Source organism: Salmo trutta, chromosome 25 (genome assembly GCF_901001165.1).
Source record: "Salmo trutta chromosome 25, fSalTru1.1, whole genome shotgun sequence".
In the NCBI taxonomy this organism is placed as follows: Eukaryota; Metazoa; Chordata; class Actinopteri; order Salmoniformes; family Salmonidae; genus Salmo; species Salmo trutta.
Window position 1 is genome coordinate 6,530,766 of NC_042981.1, and position 25,500 is coordinate 6,556,265.

Here is a 25,500-nt window from a genome sequence, read left to right on the forward strand (position 1 = left end):
TTAAATAATCAAAAAGTGAATTGTTAACAGTTATTCCTTTTAAGATATCAATGCCAAACTTGGGAGTGGATTTACAAATTATTTCCTGATTGATAAATAACTCAGACATCATTTAACCAATCCCTTAGCCTTGCTCAAACTAAGTTAAGATGTACAATTGGCCTACATACTTAATTTGATGTTTTGGGGATTTATGGTTCATGACATTTTTTTTTAAAGGTTTTCCAATATCTGCAATATAAAGGAAAAATCTATCCTGATGGACATTATGACTCATTGAGGCAAATTTATTCAGCACGAAGAAAGACACCTGAATACAAAGTTTCAGCGCCACCTACAGTGCCATTATCAGTGCCATTATTTTCAGACCAAGTTGCTCATGGCTTCTAGTTTCTGGGTGCCAAATTAGAAAATAAAGTTACCAATCTATGCTTGAGTTATTTGACCATGTCAAGGAAGAAAAAAATAATCAAATAAAAGAAATAAAAAAATAATCAAAGAATAACAATAGGTTTCACAGATTTGCTGTGAACCCCTAATAATGTCTAATCATATGATATGATTAAGTTTCCTACCAGGTATTAATGACCAGATAATATAACAATATGATTAAATATAATCCTACCAGGTAGTAATGATCAGATAATATAACAATATGATTAAATATAATCCTACCAGGTAGTAATGATCAGATAATATAACAATATGATTAAATATAATCCTACCAGGTAGTAATGATCAGATAATATAACAATATGATTAAATATAATCCTACCAGCCCCATGGGTGTTGGTGTTTCTCTTCTGTGTGCTTTGAAACTCCAGTCACAGACACACACTTTAGAGAGAAACTGAGAAATGCATGCATAGATGATCTGATATCTTAATAATATCACAGTCATGTTTTGCATAAGGGAGCGTGATAATATGACCCCTTCAATCAGGAAACACCTGTCGACACAGCCTCGCACCCTAAAAACTATAGAGAAAGATATCAAATGGATTACAAGCGTTACACATTACACCCAAACCACTCCTATTACAAGCATAAACCCACAAAGGGATAACAGTTAAAGGTCTTTATTTCAGGATTGGAGAGATGGATAAGGCAGCGTGTGCAGACAGACAGTTACTGTGGCCCTGTACATTCTCTGAGTAGCCTTGCACTCAGCTGTGAAACATTGTTGAAATAATGATTAAGAAAATAACTCAAATATAATCATAAAAATGTGTACATTTTCACAATTCGGTTCATTGAAGTTTACAAAAAAATATATATTTGTCACACAAAACCTGATTTTTGAAATGGGCTACAATTCAATCAAAACATAATTTCAAACATTGGGATCCACTGAATTAAAAACATTGTGTTACCATTCAAAAAGAAGATCAATCTTGAATGGCACGCCCACATGCCCTTCAACGCCCAAGGTAAAGGTCAGTGCAGTATTCACATGCAGAACGACGGCTCATGTAGCTCCGCCTCTAAAGGCACCTGAGATAAGCCCCACCCTTCTGAGGCCTGAGAACAGAGGAAGGGGTCTCCTCCCCCCAACTACACCTCTCCCCGGCTACACCTCCCCCCCCGGCTACGCCTCCCCCCCCCGGCTACGCCCCCCCCCCGGCTACGCCCCCTCCCCGCCCCGCCCACGCCTCCTCCCCCCGGGCTACGCCTCCTCCCCCCGGCTACGCTCCTCCCCCTCCCACGCTCCTGCCCCCGGCTACGCTCCTCCCCCCGGCTACACCTCCTCCCCCCGGCTACACCTCCTCCCCCCGGCTACGCTCCTCCCCCCGGCTACGCTCCTCCCCCCGGCTACGCCTCCTCCCCCCGGCTACGCCTCCTCCCCCCGGCTACGCCTCCTCCCCCCGGCTACGCCTCCTCCCCCCGGCTACACCTCCTCCCCCCAGCTACACCTCTCCCTGGCTATGGATCCCTGTCTCTTGAACCCAGTGTTGGTCTGTGCTGGTGGTGTGTTCTCCGTTTTCTCCTTTGTGTTCCACCCCTCGCTGTCTGTTGTTGTAGTGTCCTGGTGTGTGTTTGTCCCAGCTGTCTGCTGTAGTGTCCTGGTGTGTGTGTTTGTCCCAGCTGTCTGTTGTTGTAGTGTCCTGGTGTGTGTGTTTGTCCCAGCTGTCTGCTGTAGTGTCCTGGTGTGTGTGTTTGTCCCAGCTGTGTGTGTTGTGTCCGTGTTTCCTCTGGTGGCGTTTGTAGTTGTCCCAGTGTCCCGTGGTGTAGTCACACTCAGCACAGCCGTACGGCTTCTCTCCCGTGTGTCTCAACATGTGTCTCTTCAGGTTCATACTCTGGTTACAGCTGTAGCCACACACAGAGCAGTGGAACGGCTTGGCTCCAGAGTGAATCCTCTCATGGCGCCTGAGGTTGGCCAGGTTCGCGCAGGCGTACGAGCACTGGGGACAGCGGTAGGGCTTCTCCCCTGTGTGGACCCGGAGGTGGCGTTTCAGGTTGTCCAGGTGGGCCGAGGCGTAGGGGCACTGGGGGCAGCGGTGGGGCTTCTCCCCGCTGTGGGTGTGGGCGTGTCGGGCCAGGTGGTTGGGGTAGAGGGAGAGGAAGGGGCAGAGGCGGCAGCGGTACAGCTTGCTGGCCTCTGACTGGAGTGTGTCAGTGGGGCTGGGGGACCCTGGTTTCTTGGAGATGAGAGACTCAGAACATTTATTACACACCTGCCCTCCACCCTCCTCCTCTATCTCTCCTCCTTCTCCCTCCAGGGTGAGGCCACAGGAGTGACAGCAGAGGGGGAAGAGGAGGTCAGGGAGGGGAGCGGAGGAGGGAGAAGCTACCCCCCCTAGGTTCTGGAGGAAATCAGAGTCCTCCCTCATACACACTGTCAGGTCTGACACCACGGCATCTGAAGGAGAGAACAGTACACACACATTAACACACAACTAGGGGTATGACGGACCGTTCAGTAGAGGGACCTTTGTCACCTACTAAGGAAATGGCCTCTATAACAGCATTTTAGGCAGTTAAATGTAACAAAACACTATTTATAAAAAGCAATATATTCATATTTTTTTTAACACTGCAATTTGTTTACAAGCATGATGGCTGTACGCAGCTTGTTGGCCATTAGCCAATCTGTGTTTCTCAACGAGTTAAAATCACATGAATGCATTCAACCGGTATTTATGACTTCACAACTGGTAAATTCCTACCTTCCACATGGTTACAAACACAGCATCAGAGTGGAAACTTGAGGCCCAACATAACAATCCTGTCACAACAGACAATGCCAGGAACCTTGTGAATGCTGAATATTGTGGATGGCGTTTCAAAACCGAACCGTGACCCCAAAACTGCATACACATACGGTCCGTGGGTTAGGTGAACCGTAGAGACACCCGTCAACAGCGGGAAATGTACGTGCGTAGCCGGAGTCAATGCACTCCGTAACGTATGCCAACGTCGTCATGACAATCCATAATAAACAGATATATTTGTTTGCTATGTAGCCCCTTTGACTCACCTCACCTGTGCTAAACTGTTGCTGCTTTGCTAGCTCACTTCATCTACAGAGAGTAACGCTATTCTGTCAGGAAATCGGAGTCCTCCAGTTGTCCAGCCGTAGCCTGCCTAGGCTATATGCCTATGATGAAAATCAACACAGCTAAGCTGCAATTGTTTTCAAATATCTAGTACAGAACAAATAAATAATAATTATGAAATGTATGCATTTACTACTGTAAGTCACTCTGGATAAGAGCGTCTGCTAAATGACAAATGTAAAATGTTGTCTATTTAATAGAATAACCTTAGCTTTACAGGTCAACAACATTTAGTCTACTTAGTATATGGAAGAACATAACAATTGCTTTTCTAAATTGAACCACACAATTTATCCGCAATGTATCTGCTTATTTTAAAGCAGGTGTCAAACTCATTCCAGGGAGGGTGTCCGTAGGGTTCCCCTCCTCCCTTGTACTTGATTGATACATGGAGGTCACTAATTAGTGACCCTTCACCTGGTTGTCTAGGTCTTAATTGAAAGGGAGAAAAAAAACCCATCTGCAAACACTCGGTCCTCCGTGGAATGAGTTTGATACCCCTGTTTTAAAAGCAGTGCTCCGCTTAGACGTGTAAAATATAGACTTGCTTTCGAATTTAAAGCGTTACGACACCGTAGACGCTTGCGGCCCGTCTGTTCTCTCATTTGCATTCTATTTCCAGCGCGAGCATGTGCCTTCAAGTGCTTAAAAAAAAATATATGTTTCATTTGAATTAGGCGTTACAGCCCGACACACAACCCCCAAAGATCTTAAGTTCAGTAACCAGCCAACCAAAAAGAGCTTCTTCCTCTTTTTTTAACAGTTTCAGGAAGTTAACCAACACTTCTCCTTTCACTCTGAGCTGTGTGCTACAAGACATAATGTTCTCACTAAAACTATCCTCTAACGTATCACTCCCAGTTTGAGTGAGGACCATTAATGCTGGTTCGGTAAATATGTTGAACAGGTGTGTGTAATGCATATCTATCTATATATTTATAGTACAAATCAAAAGTTTGGACACCTACTCATTCAAGGGTTTTTCTTTATTTTTTACTGTTTTCTACATTGTAGAATAATAGTGGAGACATCACAACTATGAAATAACACATATGGAATCATGTAGTAAACAAAAAAGTGTTAAACAAATGAAGTGTTAAATCAAATCTATTTTATATTTGATTCTTCAAATAGCCACCCTTTGCCTTGAAGACAGCTTTGCACACTCTTGGAATTCTCTTAACCAGCTTCATGAGGTTGTCACCTGGAATGCATTTCAATTGACAAATGTGCCTTGTTAAACCTTAATTTGTGGAATTTCTTTCCTTCTTAATGTGTTTGAGTCAATCAGTTGTGTTGTGACAAGGTAAGGGTGGTATACAGAAGATGGTCTTTTACCAAATGGGGCTATGTCCATATTATGACAAGAACACCTTAAATAAGGAAAGAGAATGACAGTCCATCATTACCTTAACACATGAAGGTCAGTCAATACGGAACATTTCAAGAACTTTTAAAGTTTCTTCAAGTGCAGTCGCAAAAAGCCATTGAGCGCTATGATGAGATTGGGTCTTCCATTCCTGTGGCGGTCCTCATGAGAGCCAGAGTTGCCTCTGCTGCAGAGGATACGTTCATTAGAGTTACCAACCCCAGAAATTGCAACCCAAATAAATGCTTCACAGAGTTCAAGTAACAGACACATCTCAACATCAACTGTTCAGAGGAGACTGCGTGAATCAGGCCTTCATGGTGGAATTGCTGCAAAGAAACCACTACTAAAGGACACCAATAAGAGGAAGAGACTTGCTTGGGCCAAGTAACATGAACAATGGACATTAGACCGGTGGAAATTTGTCCTTCGGTCTGGAGTCCAAATTGGTGATTTTTGGTCCCAACCACTGTGTCTTTGTGAGACGCGGTGTGGGTGAACGGATGATCTCCGCATGTGTAGTTCCCACCATGAAGCATGGAGGAGGAGGTGTGATGGTGCTTTGCTGGTGACACTGTTGGTCATTTATTTAAAATTTAAGGCACACTTAACCAGCATGGCTACCACAGCATTTTGCAGCAATACGCCATCCTATCTGGTTTGAGCTTACTGGGACTATATTTTATTTCTCCACAGGACAATGGCCCAACACACCTCCAGGCTGTGTAAGCGCTATTTGACCAAGAAGGAGTGGTTCATCAGATGACCTGGCCTCCACAATCACCCAACTTCAACCCAATTGAGATGGTTTGGGATGAGTTTGGACCGCAGAGTGAAGGAAAAGCAGCCAACAAGTGCTCAGCATATGTGGGAACTCCTTCAAGACTGTTGGAAAAGCATTCCAGGTGAAGCTGGTTGAGAGAATGCCAAGAGTGTGCAAAGCTGTCATCAAGGCAAAGGGCGGCTGGCTTTGAAGAATCTAAAATATATTTGGATTTGTTTAACACTTCTTTGGTTACTACATGATTCCATATGTGTTATTTCATAGTTTTGATGTCTTCACTATTATTCTACAATGTACAAAATAGTGAAAATAAAGGAAAACCCTTGAATGAGTAGGTGTGTCCAAACTTTTGACTTGTTGTAAAGGTGACATATACATATATAGATAGATCTAGAGACATAGATATAATATACACACACACACACACACACACACACACACACACACACACACACACACACAAACTGAACAAAAATATAAACGCAACATGTCAAGTGTTGGTCCCATGTTTCATGAGCTGAAATAAAAGATCCCAAACATTTTCCATTCCCACAAAAAAAAGCTTATTTCTCAAAAATGTAGTACACAAATGTGTTAATACCTGTGGGATAGTCTGAGACCAGCCACCCAGACAGCTGATGAAACTGAGGATTATTTCTGTCTGTAATAAAGCTACTTTGTTGGGAAAAAAATAATTCTGATTGGCTGGGCCTGGCTCCCGGCTCCCACGCGCCCTCCCAGACCTACCCATGGATGCTCCCCTGCCCAGTCAGGGGAAATCCATAGACTAGGGCCTAATTCATTTATTGACATTGACTGATTTCCTTATATGAACTGTAACTCAGTAAAATATATATATATATATATTTTACTGAGTTACAGTTCATATAAGGAAGTATATGTATGTGCATATGTATGTGCATATGTATGTATGTATGTATGTATGTATGTATGTATGTATGTATGTATGTATGTATGTATGTATGTATATATATATATATATATATATATATAAATATTTTACTGAGTTACAGTTCATATAAGGAAGTATATGTATGTGCATATGTATGTGCATATGTATGTGCATATGTATGTATGTATGTATGTATGTATGTATGTATGTATGTATGTATGTATGTATGTATGTATGTATGTATGTATGTATGTATGTATGTATGTATGTATGTTTGTTTGTATGTATGTATGTATATATATATATATCACACACACACGCACACACACACTTGTGGACTCCTCTTCAAATGAGTGGATTCAGCTATTTCAGCCAAACTCGATACTGACAGGTGTATAAAATAGAGGTCGACCGATTAATCGGAATGTCCGATTTCAAGTTTTTATTTAAAAAAAAAAATTTTTTTTATTTTTTTTTAAACGGTATTTTTGGCTACCGATTTGACATTTTTTTTTATTACACCTTTTTTTTAACCAGGCAAGTCAGATTAAGAAAACATTCTTATTTTCAATGACGGCCTAGGAACGGGGGTTAACTGCCTTGTTCAGGGGGGATTCGTTTTTGCAACCCTCCGGTTACTAGTCCAACGCTCTAACCACCTGCCTTATATTGCACTCCACGAGGAGCCTGCATGGCAGGCTGACTACTTGTTACGCGAGGGCAGCAAGAAGCCAAGGTAAGTTGCTAGCTAGCATTAAACTTACCTTATAAAAAACTATCAATCTTAACATAATCACTAGTTAACTACACATGGTTGATGATATTACTAGTTTATCTAATGTCCTGCGTTGCATATAATCGATGCGGTGCCTGTTAATTTCTCATCGAATCACAGCCTTCTTCAACAAACGGATGATGATTTAACAAGCGCATTTGCGAAAAAAGCACTGTCGTTGCACCAATGTACCTAACCATAAACATCAATGCCTTTCTTTAAAATCAATACACAAGTATATATTTTTAAACCTGCATATTTAGTTAATATTACCTGCTAACATGAAATTGTGTCACTTCTCTTGCGTTCATTGCACGCAGAGTCAGGGTATATGCAACAGTTTGGGCCGCCTGGCTCGTTTCGAACTAATTTGCCCGAATTTTACGTAATTATGACATAACATTGAAGGTTGTGCAATGTAACAGGAATATTTAGACTTAGGGATGCCACCCGTTAGATAAAATACGTAACGGTTCCATATTTCACTGAAAGAAAAAACGTTTTCTTTTCGAGATGATAGTTTCCGGATTCGACCATATTAATGATCTAAGGCTCGTATTTCTGTGTGTTTATTATAATTAGGTCTATGATTTGATAGAGCAGTCTGACTGAGCGATGGTAGGCAGCAGCAGGCTCGTAAGCATTCATTCAAACAGCACTTTCGTGTGTTTTGCCAGCAGCTCTTCGCTGTGCTTCAAGCATTGCGCTGTTTATGACTTCAAGCCGGGTGGGTATAATTTGTGGAACGTTCCAACAGGAATCTATTCCATAAACTTCGTAAATAACAAGGTTGCCAAAAAAAATACGCATACAAAGTTGTATAGCGGCAGAATACGATACCGGTAGTGAGTGGTCTATTTCATTGCATTTTTCACTCATCACGTTTATTCCGAAAAATGTCTGTCCTCACTCTGGTTGCCTTTGGACAAACATTAAGAATAAGCTACGTGGTGAGTTGATGCCTATTCGGCAGCTAGTTAGCTAGGTTTGTATGCGTTGCTACTTTGTATGCGTTGTTGGTTGGCAACCTTTTACTTTACGTTTTTTGGAACAGATTCCTGTTGGAACGTTCCACAAATTATACCCACCCCTTCAAGCCTGCCAACTCCCAAGATTAGGCTGGTGTAACCGATGTGAAATGGCTAGCTAGTTAGTGGGGTGCGCGCTAATAGCGTTTCAAACGTCACTTGCTCTGAGACTTGGAGTAGTTGTTCCCCTTGCTCTGCATGGGTAACGCTGCTTCGAGGGTGGCTGTTGTCGATGTGTTCCTGGTTCGAGCCCAGGTAGGAGCGAGGAGAGGGACGGAAGCTATACTGTTATACTGGCAATACTAAAGTGCCTATAAGAACATCCAATAGTCAAAGGTATATGAAATACAAATCGTATAGAGAGAAATAGTCCTATAATTCCTATAATAACTACAACCTAAAACTTCTTACCTGGGAATATTGAAGACATGTTAAAAGGAACCACCAGCTTTCATATGTTCTCATGTTCTGAGCAAAGAACTTAAACCTTTTTTACATGGCACATATTGTACTTTTACTTTCTCCTCCAACACTTTGTTTTTGCATTATTTAAAACAAATTTAACATGTTTCATTATTTAATTGAGGCTAAATTGATTTTATTGATGTATTATATTAAGTTAAAATAAGTGTTCATTCAGTATTGTTGTAATTGTCATTATTACAAATATTTTTTTTTATAAAATTATTATATATATATATATATATATATATATATATATATATATATAAAATCATATATATATAAATATATATATAAATATATATGAGATTTTTTAATGTTTTTTGTTAATTTTTTAAATTTAAATCGGCCGATTAATCGGCATCGACCTTTTTGGACCTCCAATAATCGGTATCGTTATTGAAAAATCATAATCGGTCGACCTCTAGTATAAAATCAAACACACAGCCATTCAATCTCCATTGGCAGTAGAATGGCCTTACTGAAGACCTCAGTAATTTTAAACGTGCACTGTCATAGGATGCCACCTTTCCAACAAGTCTGTTCCTCAAATTTCTGCCCTGCTAGTGCTGCCCCGGTCAACTGTAAGTGCTGTTATTGTGAAGTGTAAATATCTAGGAGCAACAACAGCTCAGCCGCGAAGTGGTAGGCCACACAAGCTCACATAACGGGACCGCCGACTGCTGTAGCACTTACAGTTGACCGTAAAAATAATCTGTTCTTGCATAGTGCCAGCTGTAACGTTTGGTAGGGGAGGAATAATGGCCTGGGGATGTTTTTATTGGTTTGGGCTTAGTTCCAGTGAAGGGAAATTTTAACGCTACAAAATACAATGACATTCTAGACAATTCTGTGCTTCCAACTTTGTGGCAAAATTTTGGGGAAGGCCCTTTCCTGTTTCAGCATGACAATACACATGTGCACAAAGCAAGTTCCATACAGAAATGTTTTGTCGAGATCAGTGTGGAAGAACTTAACTGCTCTGCACAGAGCCCTGACCTCAACCGCATCGAACACCTTTGGGATTAATTGGAACGCCGACTGTTAGCCAGGTCTAATCACCCAACATCAGTGCCCGACCTCACTAATGCTCTTGTGACTGAATGGAATCAAGTCCCTGCAGCAATGTTCCAACATCTAGTGGAAAGCCTTCCCAGAAGAGTGGAGGCTGTTATAGCAGCAATGTTCCAACCTCTAGTGAAAAGCCTTCCCAGAGGAGTGGAGGCTGTTATAGCAGCAATGTTCCAACCTCTAGTGAAAAGCCTTCCCAGAAGAGTGGAGGCTGTTATAGCAGCAAAGGGAGGGGGACCAACTTCATATTAAGGGGACCAACTCCCTATTAACGCCTAGGATTTTGGATTGAGATGTTTGACGAGCAAGTGTCCACATACTTTTGGTCAAAGCGACTTAGTCATGCGTGCATACATTTCAAATATGGGTAGACCCGGGAAGGGAACCCACAACCTTGGTGTTGCAAGCGCCATGCTCTACCAACTGAGTCATACGGGACCCGTGTGTGTTTGTACATGCCTGACTGTATGCTCTTAACTTCAGCGTTTCCTCGGTGTGTGTGTTTTCGTCTGCTGCGTCTCATCAGTGTGTGTGTGCGTTGTGCCCGGGGTTCCTGGCTGTGTGAGCGCTGGTGCCTCCGCAGGTTCCCCAGGGAACTACAGGCATAGCAGCAGGCGTTGCAGAGGTAGGGCTTCTCCCCGGTGTGTGTGCGTGTGTGTCTCTGCAGGTTGACCCTCTGTGTGGAGGCGTAGGGGCAGTGGGGACAGCGGTAGGGCTTCTCTCCATCATGGGTTCTCATGTGGCGTTTTAGATGGTTGGAGTAGCGAGAGGAGAAACTACACAGAGAGCATGTGTACACCTTCATACAGGCTTCTTCATCACCCGCCTTACTTCTCTTCCTCTTCCTGTCTTGCACCGCATGGGATTGGACAGCTGGGGTTGACTCCTCCCCTTGTGAGCTATCCTCCAAGGCTGTGTGCGATTCTGATTGGACGTCCTCCTCACAGGTCGTGCAGTAGAGTCCCACCCCCAAGTGTAGTCCCGCTCCTAGGTCAAGGTCGGCCCCAATCAGTTGACCACACCCCTTACAGGAGAGGAAAGCTGGGAAGGTGGAGTCATCCGGAGCTGGAAGGCTGGAGCTTTCATCACTCAGAGAGAACTCTGTCATAGCTGGTAGAGGGATAGGGCATACAACAGCATTTAGTCAAGGACTCGGAAATCCGTGTGTGTGTGTGTGTGTGTGTGTGTGTGTGTGTGTGTGTCTGACCTGTGTCTCTGTCCAGCCCCATGACCTCCGTGTCTCCAAACTCACAGAGCTCTCCACTAAGCAGGAAGTCACTGTCCAGAACCAGGCATCCTGGATCACACTCCACACCGTCTACTGTAACACACAGTCACCATTACACTCCACACCGTCTACTGCAACACACAGTCACCATTAACACACCGTCTACTGCAACACACAGTCATCATTACACTGCACACCGTCTACTGCAACACACAGTCATCATTAACACACCGTCTACTGCAACACAGTCATCATTACACTGCACACCGTCTACTGCAACACACAGTCATCATTAACACACCGTCTACTGCAACACACAGTCATCATCACACTCCACACCGTCTACTGCAACACACAGTCATCATTAAACTCCACACCGTCTACTGCAACACACAGTCATCATCACACTCCACACCGTCTACTGCAACACAGTCATCATTAACACACCGTCTACTGCAACACACAGTCATCATTAACACACCGTCTACTGCAACACACAGTCATCATCACACTCCACACCGTCTACTGCAACACACAGTCATCATTAACACACCGTCTACTGCAACACACAGTCACCATTACACTCCACACCGTCTACTGCAACACAGTCATCATTAACACACCGTCTACTGCAACACAGTCATCATTACACTCCACACCATCTACTGCAACACACAGTCATCATCACACACCGTCTACTGTAACACACAGTCATCATTAACACACCGTCTACTGTAACACACAGTCATCATTAACACACCGTCTACTGCAACACACAGTCATCATCACACTCCACACCGTCTACTGTAACACACAGTCATCATCACACACCGTCTACTGTAACACACAGTCATCATTAACACACCGTCTACTGCAACACACAGTCATCATCACACTCCACACCGTCTACTGTAACACACAGTCATCATTACACTCCACACCGTCTACTGCAACACACAGTCATCATTAACACACCGTCTACTGCAACACACAGTCATCATTAACACACCGTCTACTGCAACACACAGTCACCATTACACTCCACACCGTCTACTGCAACACAGTCATCATTAACACACCGTCTACTGCAACACACAGTCATCATTAACACACCGTCTACTGCAACACACAGTCATCATTAACACACCGTCTACTGCAACACACAGTCACCATTACACTCCACACCGTCTACTGCAACACACAGTCATCATTACACTCCACACCGTCTACTGTAACACACAGTCATCATTAACACACCGTCTACTGCAACACACAGTCATCATCACACTCCACACCGTCTACTGTAACACACAGTCATCATTAACACACCGTCTACTGCAACACACAGTCATCATCACACTCCACACCGTCTACTGTAACACACAGTCATCATTACACTCAACATCATTACACTACACTGTCTACTATAATACACATCATAAACTTAGTGGTGCAACGGATCACAAAACTCACGGTTCGGATCACGGATCGGATCATTTTCTGATCAGCAAAAAAAAAAAAAAAAAGGAGACAAATATAACTTTGCTTTCCATTTATTACTTAAAGCAAGGAACTTTTCAATGTTTAAATAAAATCTTAAAACAAAAATATTCAATACACAATTGTTAAATTAAAGTGAGGCATGATACATTCTTCCTTTGAACAATTAATGAATGAAAAAATTGCCTGTGTCCACACCATCAAACAAAAGTAAAGAAAGCAAAGCAGACCTGAGCTTATAACTTCAAATTCTTGTAAAAAAAAGAAAAATATGAGGATGTCTACATTGTCTGGAGAGAGGGTAGACCTCTTTACAGTCACTATGTCCCCTGCTGGGAGGGTAGACCTCTTTACAGTCACTATGTCCCCTGCTGGGAGGGTAGACCTCTTGACAGTCACTATGTCCCCTGCTGGGAGGGTAGACCTCTTGACAGTCACTATGTCCCCTGCTGGGAGGGTAGACCTCTTTACAGTCACTATGTCCCCTGCAGGGAGGGTAGACCTCTTTACAGTCACTATGTCCCCTGCTGGGAGGGTAGACCTCTTTACAGTCACTATGTCCCCTGCTGGGAGGGTAGACCTCTTGACAGTCACTATGTCCCCTGCTGGGAGGGTAGACCTCTTTACAGTCACTATGTCCCCTGCAGGGAGGGTAGACCTCTTTACAGTCACTATGTCCCCTGCTGGGAGGGTAGACCTCTTTACAGTCACTATGTCCCCTGCTGGGAGGGTAGACCTCTTTACAGTCACTATGTCCCCTGCTGGGAGGGTAGACCTCTTTACAGTCACTATGTCCCCTGCTGGGAGGGTAGACCTCTTGACAGTCACTATGTCCCCTGCTGGGAGGGTAGACGTCTTGACAGTCACTATGTCCCCTGCTGGGAGGGTAGACCTCTTGACAGTCACTATGTCCCCTGCTGGGAGGGTAGACCTCTTGACAGTCACTATGTCCCCTGCTGGGAGGGTAGACCTCTTGACAGTCACTATGTCCCCTGCTGGAGGGTAGACCTCTTGACAGTCACTATGTCCCCTGCTGGGAGGGTAGACCTCTTGACAGTCACTATGTCCCCTGCTGGGAGGGTAGACCTCTTGACAGTCACTATGTCCCCTGCTGGGAGGGTAGACCTCTTTACAGTCACTATGTCCCCTGCTGGGAGGGTAGACCTCTTTACAGTCACTATGTCCCCTGCTGGGAGGGTAGACCTCTTTACAGTCACTATGTCCCCTGCTGGGAGGGTAGACCTCTTTACAGTCACTATGTCCCCTGCTGGGAGGGTAGACCTCTTTACAGTCACTATGTCCCCTGCTGGGAGGGTAGACCTCTTTACAGTCACTATGTCCCCTGCTGGGAGGGTAGACCTCTTTACAGTCACTATGTCCCCTGCTGGGAGGGTAGACCTCTTTACAGTCACTATGTCCCCTGCTGGGAGGGTAGACCTCTTTACAGTCACTATGTCCCCTGCTGGGAGGGTAGACCTCTTTACAGTCACTATGTCCCCTGCTGGGAGGGTAGACCTCTTTACAGTCACTATGTCCCCTGCTGGGAGGGTAGACCTCTTTACAGTCACTATGTCCCCTGCTGGGAGGGTAGACCTCTTTACAGTCACTATGTCCCCTGCTGGGAGGGTAGACCTCTTGACAGTCACTATGTCCCCTGCTGGGAGGGTAAACCTCTTTACAGTCACTATGTCCCCTGCTGGGAGGGTAGACCTCTTTACAGTCACTATGTCCCCTGCTGGGAGGGTAGACCTCTTTACAGTCACTATGTCCCCTGCTGGGAGGGTAAACCTCTTTACAGTCACTATGTCCCCTGCTGGGAGGGTAGACCTCTTTACAGTCACTATGTCCCCTGCTGGGAGGGTAGACCTCTTTACAGTCACTATGTCCCCTGCTGGGAGGGTAGACCTCTTTACAGTCACTATGTCCCCTGCTGGGAGGGTAGACCTCTTTACAGTCACTATGTCCCCTGCTGGGAGGGTAGACCTCTTTACAGTCACTATGTCCCCTGCTGGGAGGGTAGACCTCTTTACAGTCACTATGTCCCCTGCTGGGAGGGTAGACCTCTTTACAGTCACTATGTCCCCTGCTGGGAGGGTAGACCTCTTTACAGTCACTATGTCCCCTGCTGGGAGGGTAGACCTCTTTACAGTCACTATGTCCCCTGCTGGGAGGGTAGACCTCTTTACAGTCACTATGTCCCCTGCTGGGAGGGTAGACCTCTTTACAGTCACTATGTCCCCTGCTGGGAGGGTAGACCTCTTGACAGTCACTATGTCCCCTGCTGGGAGGGTAGACCTCTTGACAGTCACTATGTCCCCTGCTGGGAGGGTAGACCTCTTGACAGTCACTATGTCCCCTGCTGGGAGGGTAGACCTCTTGACAGTCACTATGTCCCCTGCTGGGAGGGTAGACCTCTTGACAGTCACTATGTCCCCTGCTGGGAGGGTAGACCTCTTGACAGTCACACTATGTCCCCTGCTGGGAGGGTAGACCTCTTTACAGTCACTATGTCCCCTGCTGGGAGGGTAGACCTCTTTACAGTCACTATGTCCCCTGCTGGGAGGGTAGACCTCTTTACAGTCACTATGTCCCCTGCTGGGAGGGTAGACCTCTTTACAGTCACTATGTCCCCTGCTGGGAGGGTAGACCTCTTTACAGTCACTATGTCCCCTGCTGGGAGGGTAGACCTCTTTACAGTCACTATGTCCCCTGCTGGGAGGGTAGACCTCTTTACAGTCACTATGTCCCCTGCTGGGAGGGTAGACCTCTTGACAGTCACTATGTCCCCTGCTGGGAGGGTAGACCTCTTGACAGTCACTATGTCCCCTGCTGGGAGGGTAGACCTCTTGACAGTCACTATGTCCCTTGCTGGGAGGGTAGACCTCTTTACAGTCACTATGTCCCCTGCTGGGAGGATAGACCTCTTGACAGTCACTATGTCCCCTGCTGGGAGGGTAGACCTCTTGACAGTCACTATGTCCCCTGCTGGGAGGGTAGACCTCTTGACAGTCACTATGTCCCCTGCTGGGAGGGTAGACCTCTTTACAGTCACTATGTCCCCTGCTGGGAGGGTAGACCTCTTTACAGTCACTATGTCCCCTGCTGGGAGGGTAGACCTCTTGACAGTCACTATGTCCCCTGCTGGGAGGGTAGACCTCTTTACAGTCACTATGTCCCCTGCTGGGAGGGTAGACCTCTTTACAGTCACTATGTCCCCTGCTGGGAGGGTAGACCTCTTTACAGTCACTATGTCCCCTGCTGGGAGGGTAGACCTCTTTACAGTCACTATGTCCCCTGCTGGGAGGGTAGACCTCTTGACAGTCACTATGTCCCCTGCTGGGAGGGTAGACCTCTTTACAGTCACTATGTCCCCTGCTGGGAGGGTAGACCTCTTGACAGTCACTATGTCCCCTACTATGTCCCCTGCTGGGAGGGTAGACCTCTTTACAGTCACTATGTCCCCTGCTGGGAGGGTAGACCTCTTTACAGTCACTATGTCCCCTGCTGGGAGGGTAGACCTCTTTACAGTCACTATGTCCCCTGCTGGGAGGGTAGACCTCTTTACAGTCACTATGTCCCCTGCTGGGAGGGTAGACCTCTTTACAGTCACTATGTCCCCTGCTGGGAGGGTAGACCTCTTTACAGTCACTATGTCCCCTGCTGGGAGGGTAGACCTCTTTACAGTCACTATGTCCCCTGCTGGGAGGGTAGACCTCTTTACAGTCACTATGTCCCCTGCTGGGAGGGTAGACCTCTTTACAGTCACTATGTCCCCTGCTGGGAGGGTAGACCTCTTTACAGTCACTATGTCCCCTGCTGGGAGGGTAGACCTCTTTACAGTCACTATGTCCCCTGCTGGGAGGGTAGACCTCTTTACAGTCACTATGTCCCCTGCTGGGAGGGTAGACCTCTTTACAGTCACTATGTCCCCTGCTGGGAGGGTAGACCTCTTTACAGTCACTATGTCCCGTGCTGGGAGGGTAGACCTCTTGACAGTCACTATGTCCCCTGCTGGGAGGGTAGACCTCTTGACAGTCACTATGTCCCCTGCTGGGAGGGTAGACCTCTTTACAGTCACTATGTCCCCTGCTGGGAGGGTAGACCTCTTTACAGTCACTATGTCCCCTGCTGGGAGGGTAGACCTCTTTCCAGTCACTATGTCCCCTGCTGGGAGGGTAGACCTCTTTACAGTCACTATGTCCCCTGCTGGGAGGGTAGACCTCTTTACAGTCACTATGTCCCATGCTGGGAGGGTAGACCTCTTTACAGTCACTATGTCCCCTGCTGGGAGGGTAGACCTCTTTACAGTCACTATGTCCCCTGCTGGGAGGGTAGACCTCTTGACAGTCACTATGTCCCCTGCTGGGAGGGTAGACCTCTTTACAGTCACTATGTCCCCTGCTGGGAGGGTAGACCTCTTTACAGTCACTATGTCCCCTGCTGGGAGGGTAGACCTCTTTACAGTCACTGTATCCCCTGCTGGGAGAGTAGACCTCTTTACAGTCACTATGTCCCCTGCTGGGAGGGTAGACCTCTTGACAGTCACTATGTCCCCTGCTGGGAGGGTAGACCTCTTGACAGTCACTATGTCCCCTGCTGGGAGGGTAGACCTCTTTACAGTCACTATGTCCCCTGCTGGGAGGGTAGACCTCTTTACAGTCACTATGTCCCCTGCTGGGAGGATATACCTCTTGACAGTCACTATGTCCCCTGCTGGGAGGGTAGAACTCTTTACAGTCACTATGTCCCCTGCTGGGAGGGTAGACCTCTTTACAGTCACTATGTCCCCTGCTGGGAGGGTAGACCTCTTTACAGTCACTGTATCCCCTGCTGGGAGAGTAGACCTCTTTACAGTCACTATGTCCCCTGCTGGGAGGATATACCTCTTGACAGTCACTATGTCCCCTGCTGGGAGGGTAGAACTCTTTACAGTCACTATGTCCCCTGCTGGGAGGGTAGACCTCTTTACAGTCACTATGTCCCCTGCTGGGAGGGTAGACCTCTTTACAGTCACTATGTCCCCTGCTGGGAGGGTAGACCTCTTTACAGTCACTGTATCCCCTGCTGGGAGAGTAGACCTCTTTACAGTCACTATGTCCCCTGCTGGGAGGGTAGACCTCTTGACATTCACTATGTCCCCTGCTGGGAGGGTAGACCTCTTTACAGTCACTATGTCCCCTGCTGGGAGGGTAGACCTCTTGACAGTCACTATGTCCCCTGCTGGGAGGGTAGACCTCTTTACAGTCACTATGTCCCCTGCTGGGAGGATAGACCTCTTGACAGTCACTATGTCCCCTGCTGGGAGGGTAGACCTCTTTACAGTCACTATGTCCCCTGCTGGGAGGGTAGACCTCTTTACAGTCACTATGTCCCCTGCTGGGAGGGTAGACCTCTTTACAGTCACTATGTCCCCTGCTGGGAGGGTAGACCTCTTTACAGTCACTATGTCCCCTGCTGGGAGGGTAGACCTCTTTACAGTCACTATGTCCCCTGCTGGGAGGGTAGACCTCTTTACAGTCACTATGTCCCCTGCTGGGAGGGTAGACCTCTTTACAGTCACTATGTCCACTGCTGGGAGGGTAGACCTCTTTACAGTCACTATGTCCCCTGCTGGGAGGGTAGACCTCTTGACAGTCACTATGTCCCCTGCTGGGAGGGTAGACCTCTTTACAGTCACTATGTCCCCTGCTGGGAGGGTAGACCTCTTTACAGTCACTATGTCCCCTGCTGGGAGGGTAGACCTCTTTACAGTCACTATGTCCCCTGCTGAGAGGGTAGACCTCTTTACAGTCACTATGTCCCCTGCTGGGAGGGTAGACCTCTTTACAGTCACTATGTCCCCTGCTGGGAGGGTAGACCTCTTTACAGTCACTATGTCCCCTGCTGGGAGGGTAGACCTCTTTACAGTCACTATGTCCCCTGCTGGGAGGGTAGACCTCTTTACAGTCACTATGTCCCCTGCTGGGAGGGTAGACCTCTTTACAGTCACTATGTCCCCTGCTGGGAGGGTAGACCTCTTTACAGTCACTATGTCCCCTGCTGGGAGGGTAGACCTCTTTACAGTCACTATGTCCCCTGCTGGGAGGGTAGACCTCTTTACAGTCACTATGTCCCCTGCTGGGAGGGTAGACCTCTTTACAGTCACTATGTCCCCTGCTGGGAGGGTAGACCTCTTTACAGTCACTATGTCCCCTGCTGGGAGGGTAGACCTCTTGACAGTCACTATGTCCCCTGCTGGGAGGGTAGACCTCTTGACAGTCACTATGTCCCCTGCTGGGAGGGTAGACCTCTTGACAGTCACTATGTCCCCTGGTGGGAGGGTAGACCTCTTGACAGTCACTATGTCCCCTGGTGGGAGGGTAGACCTCTTGACAGTCACTATGTCCCCTGCTGGGAGGGTAGACCTCTTGACAGTCACTATGTCCCCTGCTGGGAGGGTAGACCTCTTGACAGTCACTATGTCCCCTGCTGGGAGGGTAGACCTCTTTACAGTCACTATGTCCCCTGCTGGGAGGGTAGACCTCTTTACAGTCACTATGTCCCCTGCTGGGAGGGTAGACCTCTTTACAGTCACTATGTCCCCTGCTGGGAGGGTAGACCTCTTTACAGTCACTATGTCCCCTGCTGGGAGGGTAGACCTCTTTACAGTCACTATGTCCCCTGCTGGGAGGGTAGACCTCTTTACAGTCACTATGTCCCCTGCTGGGAGGGTAGACCTCTTGACAGTCACTATGTCCCCTGCTGGGAGGGTAGACCTCTTTACAGTCACTATGTCCCCTGCTGGGAGGGTAGACCTCTTTACAGTCACTATGTCCCCTGCAGGGAGGGTAGACCTCTTTACAGTCACTATGTCCCCTGCTGGGAGGGTAGACCTCTTTACAGTCACTATGTCCCCTGCTGGGAGGGTAGACCTCTTTACAGTCACTATGTCCCCTGCAGGGAGGGTAGACCTCTTTACAGTCACTATGTCCCCTGCTGGGAGGGTAGACCTCTTGACAGTCACTATGTCCCCTGCTGGGAGGGTAGACCTCTTGACAGTCACTATGTCCCCTGCTGGGAGGGTAGACCTCTTTACAGTCACTATGTCCCCTGCAGGGAGGGTAGACCTCTTTACAGTCACTATGTCCCCTGCAGGGAGGGTAGACCTCTTTACAGTCACTATGTCCCCTGCTGGGAGGGTAGACCTCTTTACAGTCACTATGTCCCCTGCTGGGAGGGTAGACCTCTTTACAGTCACTATGTCCCCTGCTGGGAGGGTAGACCTCTTGACAGTCACTATGTCCCCTGCTGGGAGGGTAGACCTCTTTACAGTCACTATGTCCCCTGCTGGGAGGGTAGACCTCTTTACAGTCACTATGTCCCCTGCTGGGAGGGTAGACCTCTTTACAGTCACTATGTCCCCTGCTGGGAGGGTAGACCTCTTTACAGTCACTATGTCCCCTGCTGGGAGGGTAGACCTCTTTACAGTCACTATGTCCCCTGCCGTGGAGAACACCCTCTCACTAGGAACTGGAGTGCCAGGCACAGCCAGGTAGCGTCTTGTCATCATGGCAATGTGAGGGTATTTACACACATTGCTTTTCCACCATGCCAGTGGATCACCATCCAGTGGAATGCTGCTTGCTGCCTTGTAGGATGCCTCCTCCTCTTTGATGGTGTTGGCAAACGTCTTGTCTGTGTCCTTGCTCACAAAGGTCTCCCCGAAAAGCTCCTTCATGGCTGAATTATTTTGTGTAGGAGATGCCTCTGAGTCTGCTTCTGCCGGCTCTGTGGCTTGACCATGCAGAGAAAATGACTTGATCTATTAAACTAATTATTTATTTTCATATAACTACAAATGTGGCAATAACATTTAATAAAAGCCATTATTATTCCAAATCAAAAAAGTATTATTCTAATAGCAATAGACTAACAGACTGCAGTATATTTATTATGGAAGTAATAACTCTTATTTTACATTGTTTTACCTCTTCAGTGGCCACGATCTCAGTGGTGAGATCACTGTATGTCCTCCGCTATAGGGCAGGGTCTAGGTGAGACAGGGACTTGAACAGACAGGAACTTGAACCTTGGATCCAGTGCAGTACATCTATGAAGGTAGTCCTGTACATTAGGGGGGTATCTGGGGTTCAGGTCCTCTCTAATGGCAGCCTTGACATCTCTAGTGATGGTGATGTCTTCCTCACTTGGGACCATGGATTGTAGAATCCTTGTTTTCAGAGGTAGGATCATGGACACAGACGGTGCAATTTCAGTGCTCAGGGTTGTAACTGTTTTGAGGGGTTTGAGCACCTGGAGAACCTCCTCTGCCACTTTCACGTCAACATCAGACAAGGTGACGATGTCTTTATTTTTTTCCAGGGTCTTGTCTGTCAGTGCAGAGTATACAGCTGCCTGCTGCTCAAGCTGGCGCTCCAACATTTACATTTAAGTCATTTAGCAGACGCTCTTATCCAGAGCGACTTGTCTTAAGTGGAGTTCCATCTTGTTGTGACATGGTGTATGAGCTTGTGGGTCGGTAGCTGTAACATTTCCTGCTTGGTGTTAAGCACATGAGCGGCTGTTGTGCTTCGGTGGAAAAAGGAAACCACCTTCCTGATCCTCCCAAGGAGGTGGTCCATCTGGTTCACTGAGATTCCCCTTCGGAATGCTAAATTGATCACATGTGCAAAGCAAGCCATCTGTGGCCCCAGTCCAGCTTCTATCACTGCATTTACTTGGTTCTTGGTACTATCTGTGGTGGTTGGGATATTTCTATTGGGCCTCTCTAGCTTCTACTCTGCTACTGCTCCTAGCAATAACTGTGCCAGATTTGTGCCTGTGTGACTCTGATAGAGGAGGAGTGTCTGTAACACTGGACTTCACATCTTCCACTCCTCTGTGGTGAAGTGAGCAGTCACAGTCACGTAGCTTTCTGTTACCCTGGAGGTCCACTCCTCTGTGGTGTAGTGAACAGTCACGTAGCTTTTTGTTACCCTGGAGGTCCACTCCTCTGTGGTGAAGTGAGCAGTCACAGTCACGTAGCTTTCTGTTACCCTGGAGGTCCACTCCTCTGTGGTGTAGTGAACAGTCACGTAGCTTTTTGTTACCCTGGAGGTCCACTCCTCTGTGGTGTAGTGAACAGTCACAGTCACGTAGCTTTCCGTTACCCTGGAGGTCCACTCCTCTGTGGTGTAGTGAGCAGTCAGTCACGTAGCTTTCTGTTACCCTGGAGGTCCACTCCTCTGTGGTGTAGTGAGCAGTCACGTAGCTTTCTGTTACCCTGGAGGTCCACTCCTCTGTGGTGTAGTGAACAGTCACGTAGCTTTCTGTTACCCTGGAGGTCCACTCCTCTGTGGTGTAGTGAACAGTCACAGTCACGTAGCTTTCTGTTACCCTGGAGGTCCACTCCTCTGTGGTGTAGTGAGCAGTCAGTCACGTAGCTTTCTGTTACCCTGGAGGTCCACTCCTCTGTGGTGTAGTGAGCAGTCACGTAGCTTTCTGTTACCCTGGAGGTCCACCCATCTGAGGTGAGGGCAACAGAGGATGCCTTGGATAATTCGTCGACAATTTTGATATTTTTCCTGTTCATAAAGACCTGGCACGATCTTCATACTGAAGTGGATGCGCCAGGGGATTTCGTAGCGTGGCTCAAGCACTTTCACCATATTTTTTAAACCCTTTGTTTTCCACAACAAAGTATGGCCTCATGTCTGCAGCGATCAACATCCCAATTGATTTGGTGATGGCTTTAGCCCGGTCTGATTCTGCAGCAAAAGGCTGCTTAAATGCCGTGGTGAGAAGTTGTCTCTTGGCTGAATTGGCTCCTGTCACTGACACACCAGGGTGATGATGCTTTAAATGTGTGGCCAAGCTCCATGTATTTCCATGATCATATGGCTTTCTGTGGCACAATGCCTACACACCGTAATGGTGTTGTCCACCACCCTGCTTCCATCATTATATTTGACAGGGAAGCCAAAATGCTCCCATACATGAGACTTAAATGAAGCGGGAGGCTTTTTCCAGTTGTTCAGCTCCTCTGCCAGCCATGGCTGTCACTGCGCTTTTTTCTCCTTTGCTTTTTTTTGCAACGCGAGCATCCAGGATTGATTTGTTGGGATTTAACATGCCCCGTTCATGTGAACAGTACACACAACTGCTTTCAAAAAAATATCAAATCAACCTTCAGAGTAAAAAAACAGCACATATGTATCTTGTCTTTATCTTTTCACTGCAACTATTACTTTATAAAGTAACAGCGGCAGTAAAACTGTATTTTACACTATGATGGTTAAACTTTGCAATTGATCCGCGGTTCACATGCGTTCCGAACCGTGGGGGGTGATCCGTACGGATCACGGATCAACTACGGTCCGTCACATTACACTGTCCACTGCAATTCACACACACACACACACACACACACACAGGAGAGGGCAGAGGGAGGGGGGAGAAGAGATGGAGAGGGAGGGAGGGAGGGAGGAGAAAGAGAGGTAGGGAAGGACAGAGGGAGAGTGGAGAGGGAGATAGAGGAGGGAGGAAATGGGGCGGGGAGGGAGGAAATGGGGCGGGGGAGGGATTGAGAGTGGAGGGGGGAGGGAGAGAGGGAAAGAGAAAGGGAAAGATAGAGATGGGGGGGAGAGAGAGAGAGAGAGAGAGAGAGAGAGAGAGAGAGAGAGAGAGAGAGAGAGGAGGTCAGGTGAGCCTGTAGAGAAAGTGGAGACAAGAAGTAGAGAGGAGGAAGAGAGGAAGTCCAGGATGAGATGAAACACAGAAAGACAGGATGAGAAACACACATCCGTGAGAGGAAAGAGGATGACGACACCGGGTGACCCAACATATAAATCATGCACACACGCATGACACACACACACACACACACACAGAGAAGAGAGAAAAAAAAGTCTGTTCAGTTGTGTAAACTGGTGGGGCTTTAGCAACTGTGTACACCTCAACTCGCTCACTAAATGAACTAATTCTGTATCAAAGTTAGATATAAATATAATGTCAGTATCCAAACCCAAGACTTCAAATCAGCACGAAAGACAGATTTGATTTATTAAGGTTACAGTTGATCTAGTTACCATCCATAAGCCAGGGATCAGTCCTGTAGTACGTACACATAGCAACATATCTCTGACATTGAAAGATGTAACCAAGACTCAAAGGACATCCAACTAGTTAGCTTTGTGATAACTCCTTTACTACCCAGTCGATAGCATGACTAGTAACTAGCTAGGCTACTACACTTTACTTACATTTCACGGGCTGTGGGTTTGACTGTTTTCTCCTCGGCATTCTTCCTCGCTGTCCTGTCCGTCAGTCAGTCGCGGTTCCCGCTGTGGTCTGGTGGCTCAGTCAGCGCGTCATTCCTCTACTCTGTCATCTTCCTCTTCCTCCAACGGACAAAAGCAGAAGTATCAGTGCCATCATTCAAACACACTAGTTAGCTAGTTAAATATGCGAGGACTGGCTGGCTTGGTTTGCCATTCTAACTCGTTAGTCAAACCGAGAACATCATTAGCTAGGTAACTCTATTAAAACACATTGAGCTATAGAGAGAAAGAGGGTAGATGGAAGCTAATCATCTAACGCTAGCTAGCTAACGTTACATATAGCTCAACTATCTAGCGGTCAGTTTTTAGGAGAAAACAAATAGTAAATTACGCCAAAACGTTTGATGAAATGCAAAGGCTACAGAACAAGCTACATTGATATGAACTTAAGTTGTCGTTTAGAAAAACAACAACAAGCTCTTACTAACTTCGTCGAAGGTCCATTGTGTACATACAGCAATTTCCTGGAGCGTGACGTCAGAGTCATTCTAAACTACTTCCGGATCTTGTAGTCTTTAAAATGTAGTCAGCTAACTTTGTACTGTTGCAATTATCACATCCACACACTACAGAGAAAACAAACGTATACTTTTTTTTAAAGAAAATAAAAAATGTACTTTTTCATTAGACTCTTTGTATAATATGAATTTAAAGTTTAAGCTAATTGTTGAATTGTGCCCTCGAATAAAGTCCTAATACAGCACATATCCTATCCATAATTTGTAAAAACATATCTGTATTTACATGATACTGGGTTTGACCTCCAGGGGGAAGCACTGGTCAGGAGTTTTTTTGTTTGTTGCTCCTGATAGATAGAGGAACTTGGACTGGAAGTTAAGACAAGGTATTTTTCGTAATATAATATTATAGGTTATTGATAGAGGAGCAGCGTGGAAACAGCCTTTTAAGAATCACAGGAGATGAAGTTGTTTTCCTTTGACTGCCTTATGGGACAGTCAAATCCAATTATTTTAATTTTATTTTTATTTCACCTTTATTTAACCAGGTAGGCTAGTTGAGAACAAGTTCTCATTTGCCACTGTGACCTGGCCAAGATAAATCATAGCAATTCGACACATACAACAACACGGAGTTACACGTGGAATAAACAAAACATACAGTCAATAATAGAGTAGAAAAAAAAGGAGAAAAAAAAGTCTATATACAGTGAGTGCAAATGAGGTAAGATAAGGGAGTTAAGGCAATAAATAGGCCATGGTGGCGAAGTAATTACAATATAGCAATTAAACACTGGAATGATAGATGTGCAGAAGATGAATGTGCAAGTAGAGATACTGGGGTGCAAAGGAGCAAGATAAATAAATATATACAGTATGGGGATGAGGTAGGTAGGTAGATAGATGGGCTGTTTACAGATGGGCTATGTACAGCTGCAGTGATCTGTGAGCTGCTCTGACAGCTGGTGCTTAAAGCTAGTGAGGGATATATGAGTCTCCAGCTTCAGTGATTTTTGCAGTTCGTTCCAGTCATT

General features: G+C 46.4%; 1 protein-coding gene across 4 annotated transcripts; it reads right to left on the reverse strand.

Annotated features, from left to right (window-relative positions):
* Positions 1-1,887: 1,887 nt before the first annotated feature.
* On the reverse strand, positions 1,888-24,515 carry LOC115161919 (zinc finger protein 513). 4 transcript variants are annotated; one of them, XM_029712756.1, is made up of 5 exons: positions 24,437-24,515; positions 23,931-24,068; positions 11,170-11,280; positions 10,422-11,072; positions 1,888-2,863 (listed from the first exon to the last, which is right to left on the reverse strand). In XM_029712756.1, the coding sequence occupies exons 2-5, from the start codon at positions 23,968-23,970 to the stop codon at positions 1,908-1,910; spliced, it is 1,758 nt and encodes a 585-aa protein (XP_029568616.1). In that variant the 5' UTR covers positions 23,971-24,068; positions 24,437-24,515; the 3' UTR covers positions 1,888-1,907. The 4 variants fall into 4 exon arrangements, with proteins under 4 accessions (XP_029568616.1, XP_029568614.1, XP_029568615.1 ...); XM_029712754.1 differs by having other exon boundaries at positions 11,170-11,283; XM_029712755.1 differs by having other exon boundaries at positions 11,170-11,283; positions 24,433-24,470.
* Between the last annotated feature and the right edge of the window lie 985 nt (positions 24,516-25,500).